Raw genomic sequence first — 8211 nt, forward strand, 5'->3', positions numbered from 1 at the left:
AATTTACCCCTAAAGCTTATAAACTCATTTTTTAAAACCGGTTTGATTTCCTTGAATTAATATTACTTAAAAACCCACTAAAAGACACTAAAAATCATAAAATAACAATGTTCACAGCCCCTCTCCATTTCTGTAAATTCGAAATTGCCCCATACCTTGACAAGAAAATTACCAAAGTACCCTTTTTACGCCTAGTTTTACCATTTTCTCATTCTTTCCCATCTAAGGTGCAACAAAACCATTTGGGTATTCTTTCAAACACCTTTTAGGCATGCATTAAAGATTTCAATATAGACAAGAAATCACTATAACTCTACTTGTAAATCTTGGAATCTATTTGCACTTAAGATCAAATTTAAACTAAACTAACAAACATAACCAACCAAATCAAGAGTACTAAGTAGATTAATCTAACTTAGCCCCTAGAGTTTTCACTTACCTTGAATGGGATCTTGAACAACCAAAGCCTTTAATCACTTTGTAAGACTCTTGAAAGTTGAGACTAAAATCACAACTTAATAAGATAGTTGGAGGTCGATCGAAACTTCGAATTGGAAAAAGTTGTTTCGTTTATGGAAGATGGGGAGATGAAGCAATTCTTGAAGTGCAAATTGAAGGGGGTGATGTCTCAGCCAAGAAAGGGGAAAGAGGATGTTCTTTTATTTTCTTTTTCTTAACTTCACTAGTAATGATTGCTACAAACCTTGATTAAGTTAAAATGTCATGAATGATGTCATTTTGATGACTAAGTTCAATGGCAAAAATACAAGCATGTGGGTTAAATACTAGGTCTAGAATCAAGAGAAGTGTTCAAGTGAAAAGGTGACAAGTGGCTTATTTTGGTTGATTAAAAAAAGAAGATATTTGATGTTTCGTCAAGATAGTTTGCAATTCAGTAAAGACACAAGAAAATCAGTACCCGTTCTAAATACCGATAAGTCAGAAAAATATTTTAAACTCAATGAAATTATCTACAAAAGCTATCGAACGTTAGGAAAATCTCAACTTAGTGAATTTTAACTTTGAAAATTATTCGATAATTATTTCAGAGCATATCGATCCCTGCCAACAATTACTATGGCGATGCGTGGTTCACCTCACTCTATATAATCAACCTATGTACGAATGCCCAGTAATTACATCCTAACGAAATCACATTCCAAAAGTCAGGTATACATAAATACATTTTGCTATCATGCATGATAAATTCGATAATTCAACTGGGATTTCTACTTATGACAATTATTGTCTTCATTTCCTACATATTAGTAATTGATGTAGGAATTTCGGATGTCACAGTATTAGTTGACAATGTTAAGTTTGATTGATTTTTCTATGAAACAATTGGATATGATTTTGGATCTTCAATTTAAATAACTGACACCTCTCAATTTCGCTAATACAATATGCACACGACCATAAAATTCCACATTAATTTCACTATTCCATGTCATTCGTTAAAAGTCCATTGTCATTAAGACGATTACTTACGTTGGTTATCAAGCGGTGAACGTAAATTCAAGATTTGAATATCGGGTTCTATCAAATAGATTCGACTTATATATTTCGGCATTTGCATTGTTCCGACACTTAACCTTGACATGCTTAATATTTTTCAGTGCTTAAAACTCAGTATCAACAAACAGGCTGTAAATAAACTATAACCTAAAACGTAAAAAGGTAAAAATTACTTCAAATTAACTAGATCATAACTATAAGAAAATTCCAAAAATGCCCGCAGCTCGAGAATGTCCTCTACATCAAATGGGCAAATTTATATATCGAAATCATATTCAAAACGTATAGTTTGCCTGAATAGTTAACAGCACCGTTTAATGAGACTTTCTTTTTTCTTTTTGGCTGTCTGCTCTTTGACGAGTTTAAAAAAATGTTTGAATAGGCTCTAATGTGACATTTCTCTGATTGATACTTAGATATTGCGTGTAAAGCAACCAACCAGACCAGGCCAATCTCAAGTAGTCGCGTTAGGACAAGCAACCACTTGTCAAAACGAAGATTTATTGCATGCAGAGTGTCCACATCAGATAATTGCCGCATTTTTTGACGCTAACTCGGCCTTTGTCCACCTCGGCCCATATGCCTGGACCTTCCATGAAAATCATTGCAGTTGTTACCCAACTTGCTGCCTTTACAACAAGCATATCGGTCTAACTTTTTAACTTATAAATCTCTCGAACTTTAGTTCTGCTTTCGATCAAATAAATCTAATGATGAGAAAGATGGAAAACCCATTTCAAATTTGATGTGGCAATCTAAGTGATTGATTTCAACATTTCTCGGGAAAATGCCAACAGGTATTATCAAGACACTTGTTAAGCATATTTAGTTTGGAATATTGTATTTTCTAAAACCATGATTACACATAACACGAAAACGATCCACGAAAACTGTAAAATTTCTTTAACAGAGAATAACAAAAAAAAAAAACATACTCAAATTTTCAATCTATGACATACTTGAGTTTTCATTCCATAACAAAAAAGTATATTTCTATTTTTGAAATACATCTTTCTAACCTGGAGACAAAACCCCACAAGAAAAATGCCAAATTACCATCTCTTTGGAAAATCCTCAACCCCCCAAATCCTTCACAAACCCTAGTCTCTTCCACGACCGATAACCATCAATCGTTGGCATCCGTCACACCTAATAGCCTTCCACCGATGTCCCACCTCAACACCTCAGTCTCTATCCCCGTCCGCCATCGATTGTTGTGTCCCACCTCAGCGACATTGATGCGCAGGGAGATGAAGAAAATTCAGAGATGACGGCGAACAGTGGCACGTCTTGGACGTGCAGCAAAGAGAGACATAATCCATAGAAAGAAAAGCCTGATAATTGAGATCTCGCCAAGCCTACTCTAGTTTTAACACCGGAAGAGAAATTTCAAAGGAAAAGAACAAAAGCAACGGGTCGTCCTCGTCACCGCAGTAGTGATCCATCCGTGGCGACGGCAAGTGGAGGCATGGAGGTTGGGCTCAAAAGTGGATGTGAGGGAGAGAGAGAGAGAGAGAGATGCTAGTTAGGATTTGGGGAGATTTGGGTTGAGTATGGCGAGGTCTATAATTATGTGGACACGTGCTGCAATCTTACGATGGAGATAGCAAATGGATGCAAGGTAGAAAAAGATGAATATGCATCCTTGGCAAAATCCTATTTACTTATGCAGGTCAACTGAAGTGCAATAGTATTTTTGAAACTTAATGTTGAACTACCTATTATAAAAGAAAGTTGTAAAGTTGAGTAATTTGTTAGGCTACCATGCAAGTTCACTAGTTATTGTCATTGTCATGCAAGTTGCCATGTCAATTTTTTTTGTGACACTATTAAAGCGAGTTAGTTGAAAATAAAATCAAAACGGAACTAATTATCGATAAGTTTAATTGCCAATTTAATAACGAGCAAGGCAAACTAAAAGCGAGTTAAAACTGGGAGCGGCATCCCTCGTAGTTCTTCCCTTATTCTGGACATGGTGATCCATGTTTCACGATAATCAGCCAGCTAGAGATCAATAAAAAAAATATCCTTTTAAAGATGGTCTCGAATTTTCTCTCTCTCATTCCGGGGTAGGATGGATGGAGCATATTTATATTGATTCCTATCACGGCCCGTGTTATTGAGTCGTGACCAACTTATAACACGCATGGGTCTTCGGACAGTATTTTTTTTTTCTTTGGTCGTATGGGTCTTCTCTTCGGACATTGAACATTCTCACCGCGTGGACAATACAATTACAATCACACGCATGTCGTTAATTCGGTAAGTGAGATATCGTGAGCAATGGTCAACGTTTACCATAAAGGCGACGACAAACCTTTCTAGATGAGGAACCGTCAATTCATTTTCCCAAACTATTCATTCAACTGTATATACGTCTCGTCCTTGGCGAGATTCACTGCACTCGTCTTTCGCCGCCGAGTCCTATGGCTCCGCCATCCTCGCTCCTCCTCCCCCTCCCCCTCTTCCTCCAACTCTTCCTCGTCCTCCAATCTTGTCAGCTCTCCACCTTGGCGCTGCCCAGTCTCGCCAAACGCGCGTCCCTCTCCGTCGAGAACCCCGACGACGTCCTCGTCTCATCCTCTGGCGCCTTCTCCGCTGGCTTCTTCCCCGTCGGCGACAACGCCTACGGCTTCGCCGTCTGGTTCAGCGACCCCCCCTGCTCCGGCGCCAAATGCACCCCCGTCTGGATGGCCAACCGTCAGGACCCCGTCAACGGCCGACGCTCCACCTTCTCCCTCCTCGACTCGGGCAACCTCGTCCTCACCGACGCCGGCGAAGCTGGTGGCGAAGTCTGGTCTTCCGGCACCAGCTCCCCCTCCGCCGCCGAGCTCCGCCTCAACGACACCGGGAACCTTGTCCTCACTGACGACAGCGGCGTCGTCCTGTGGCAGAGCTTCGACTCGCCGACCGACACCCTCCTACCTCAGCAGCCACTCACCAGAAACACGTTCCTGATCTCCGCTCGGAGCCGGTACAACTGCTCGACCGGGTTCTACAAGCTTTACTTCGACAACGACAATGTCCTCCGCCTCGTCTTCGACGGCCCGTCGATCTCGGGTGTGTACTGGCCGTTCCCGTGGGTCCAGAGCTCTCTGTTCGGCCGATTCCTCTACAACAGCAGCCGCATCGCTGTGCTCGACCCACTCGGCCACTTCCAGTCCTCCGACCACTACTCGCTCTACACCTCCGACTACGGCGTCGCAGCTATGCAGAGAAGGATGACCCTCGACTTCGATGGCAACTTGCGGGTCTACAGCCGCGAGCCGGGCTCGACCGTTTGGGCCGTGACGGGGGAGGCGATCAGCGGCATCCCCTGCTTCATCCACGGCGTGTGCGGCAACAACAGCCTCTGCAGCTACAACCCCGTCAAGGGCCGGAGCTGCTCCTGCGTGCCTGGGTACGTCCCCAAGGTCCCAGGCGACTGGTCGGCTGGTTGCGTGCCCGATTTCACATTCTCCGATGCATGCGCCGCCGACGAGATCAGGTTCGTGAAGCTCCTGTACGTCGATTTCTATGGCTACGACTACAACACCATCTTGAACACCACCCTCGAGAAGTGCTGGCAGACTTGCCTGAACCTGTGCAACTGCCGAGGATTCCAGTACAGCTGGTCGACCCCCACCCGCACGTTCGATTGCTTCCCGAAGATCGAGCTCCTGAATGGCCACAACCTGCCCAGCTTAATTGGCGAGTTCTTCATCAAGGTCCCCAAGAACAAGACCTTCACCGAGGACCAGCTGGTGAAGAGGACTCAGTACAGTTGCTCTCCCACCGCGGAGGTGAAGGTCTTGGACAGGACTTACTCCAAGAAAGGCAAAAACGGAGCGGTAAGCTTCATGCTCCGGATCGCCTGCGTGGTTGGAGGGATCGAGATCGTGGTGGTGTTCTTGGTGTGGTTCTTCCTGATTAGGAACCAGCAGGACGTCACTTCGGCGCACCAGAGCTACCACCTCGCCGCAGCTGGGTTCAAGCGGTTCAGCTATGACGAGCTCAAGAAGGCAACGAGGAATTTCAGCGAGGAGGTCGGGAGAGGCTCGTGTGGGATCGTGTACAAGGCCCTATTGCCAGATAATCGGGTAGCGGCAGTGAAGATGCTCAACAATGCCACAACTGGAGAGGCCGATTTTCTGGCCGAGGCCAGCACGATCGAGAGGGTGAACCACATGAATTTGATAGAAATGTGGGGTTACTGTGCCGAGGGAAAGCACAGGCTATTGGTGTACGAGTTTATGGAACACGGGTCGCTGGCACAGAACTTGTCGTCACCTGAGCTCCATTGGAAGAGGCGATTTGACATCGCGGTAGGTACTGCAAAGGGTCTAGCTTATCTCCACGAGGAGTGCTTGGAGTGGGTTCTGCATTGCGACGTGAAGCCTCAGAACATACTCTTAGACTCCGATTACCAACCCAAAGTCGCGGATTTTGGGCTTTCCAAGTTAATGGACCGGGGAAAGGTGACGAATTCCGATTTCTCGAGAATCAGAGGAACCCGAGGTTACATGGCTCCTGAATGGGTCTCAAATCTGTCCATCACATCCAAGTCGGACGTCTATAGCTATGGGATTGTGATGTTAGAGATGGTGACGGGGATTAGCCCGATGACGAGCGTCCACTCATTGGAGAGCGGAGGGGACGCCAAGCAAATCCGGCTCATCCCGTGGGCAAGGGCTAAGATGATGGAACCGGTGAGGATGGGGTCCCGTCTGGAAGAGATGGTGGATCCGGCGCTCAAACGCGATTACGACCTGAGGAAAATGGAGATCCTGATCGAGGTCGCGCTCAAGTGCGTGGAGGAGGATAAAGACGCCAGACCCACCATGAGCCAAGTGGTGGAAATGCTCCTGAGGCATGAGAATAATGGTTGATTGCGGTGCAGAGTGATGTGGTGTGGATTCCGGTGCTGTTACTACTGAGTACGGTATCTGGCCCAAGTAAAAGAAAAAAATTAAGAGCTGCAAACATAAGATAGTACAAAATTAAAATCATATGAGCAGAGATTTAAATGTTAATTGAGAAGTTCGGCTTAAAATGATGAAAGTTAAAAGAAAAAAAATTGTTAGATTGTAATTGATATTTTTATTTTAGCGTTTACACAACTTTACAAGTAAACGAATTTTTGTCAATGGAGCAAAGGGTAGTTTTGTGAATGAGTTATTGAATTCGGTTTCGGATAACATTATCTATTAAGTAAAATTTAAAAATCATCTAAAAATAAAAATAGAGCTTCGCAAAGAATCATATTTTACTCTATTCCTGGTTGGAGGGTCGGCAATGTATCCATTTATACTCTTATCTGGTTGGGGGAAGCTTTACCGATCAAATATGAGGGAAAACACACCTCTTTAGTAAATAAGGATACGAAACTATTTTGTAAACTGATAATACATTTAAAAGTTCAAAATTTACCAAAACAGTTATTATTAGTACCCGCGTTTGTAATCCATCAATTAGATATGCTGCAATCGAAAATAAAGAAAAACACGGCTCTTTATAAGCACGTAAAACCATTTTGCGACTCAAAATGCATAATCCATTTAAAAGTTTAAAACCTATCGATATGGCGGCCCTAGAAATCCGATTAACCCATTGATCGTCCGAGGGAGGTTTCAGGGTTGGCCGAGATCCGAACTTCAACAACGTGGATCAGAAACATTATGTACCAAAAAAGAAGAAGAAAGAATTCTAACCCTAACTCCGACTCTATGCGCAATTTTGAGTTTGTTTCTTCTTTCTCATTGTCGATTCTTTTTCTTGTATATGGTCGATTGCTTTCTTTTTGGACAAGCAAAAGTAGAGGGAACTTTCCGGAATTTTTAATTGGACCCCTTTAGGAAATTCATATATTGAATAATACAATACCATTTTATTGGATATTAAATGTGATCTACTAGATCAAACTATCGATCCAATTTTCCATGTTACTGAAAGTGAACATATCAACATATGATTGTTTTTTTATAAATAAGATCCATGGATATTTGGATCTGCGGGTGCACATGCCATCTAGTCCATGGCAATTTGACATGCGCTAGATGTATGCACGTGACTTAATTTTTCTTTGGTCGGAACTGCGCAAAAAAAAACTAAAAATATACGAATCGTTCGTGTTGTTTTCCAGGCCATTCATAATGAAAAAAAACTGAAATTGGAGGGTACGGTCAAAGATTATGTCCTATCACTTTGTGGCCGTTGATTGCGGAAAGAAGATTGTGATCACACAGGAGCCAAATGGATCAGATCGAGGATCCCCTTCTTTGTGACGAGGCTTGAAGGTCAAACGCACCGACCTAGAGAGAGCGCCCTCACACGGCAAAAAAAAAAAAAGCACAGAGTCACGTAGATTCTCAATTCACAATTGGATACACCTAGTTTGCACTTTTATCATATTTATTATACAATCAGAGATTGACAACTTTTCTTTTTTTTTTTACTAAGATAAAGACGATTGCATGCGCCACAACTTTCGTTCAGCTGAGTGTCGCAACTTATTCCATAAAGAAATAGAAAATGCTTGCTAATAGAATAAAATAAGGAAAAAAAGAAAAAAAGAGTCAGGTATGGGCGAGTGGTGATAAGAAGAAGAAAAGAAGGGTTAGATTATGCGAACCCGAGATGAGCAAAAGAGACAAGTACAGCAAATTGAGATCTCCACCTGTTGACACCCAAAATTACCCCTGGTGGGAATGGGCC

At 42.8% G+C, this 8211-nt stretch overlaps 1 protein-coding gene across 1 annotated transcript; it reads left to right on the forward strand.

Moving 5' to 3' along the window:
• The first annotated feature begins 3681 nt into the window (after positions 1 to 3681).
• LOC130139774 (putative receptor protein kinase ZmPK1) lies at positions 3682 to 6896 on the forward strand. Its single transcript, XM_056317463.1, has one exon. The coding sequence runs from the start codon at positions 3945 to 3947 to the stop codon at positions 6384 to 6386; it is 2442 nt and encodes an 813-aa protein (XP_056173438.1). The 5' UTR covers positions 3682 to 3944; the 3' UTR covers positions 6387 to 6896.
• The last annotated feature ends 1315 nt before the right edge of the window (positions 6897 to 8211 follow it).

The sequence above is a fragment of the Syzygium oleosum genome, unplaced genomic scaffold (assembly GCF_021117445.2).
Source record: "Syzygium oleosum isolate NSW1041296 unplaced genomic scaffold, Sole_v2.1 Sole_v2.13, whole genome shotgun sequence".
NCBI classification, from domain to species: domain Eukaryota; kingdom Viridiplantae; phylum Streptophyta; class Magnoliopsida; order Myrtales; family Myrtaceae; genus Syzygium; species Syzygium oleosum.

Excerpts from the sequence above, each read along its gene's own strand:
- LOC130139774 (XM_056317463.1), top strand. The coding sequence starts at position 3,945 with ATGGCTCCGCCATCCTCGCTCCTCCTCCCCCTCCCCCTCTTCCTCCAA.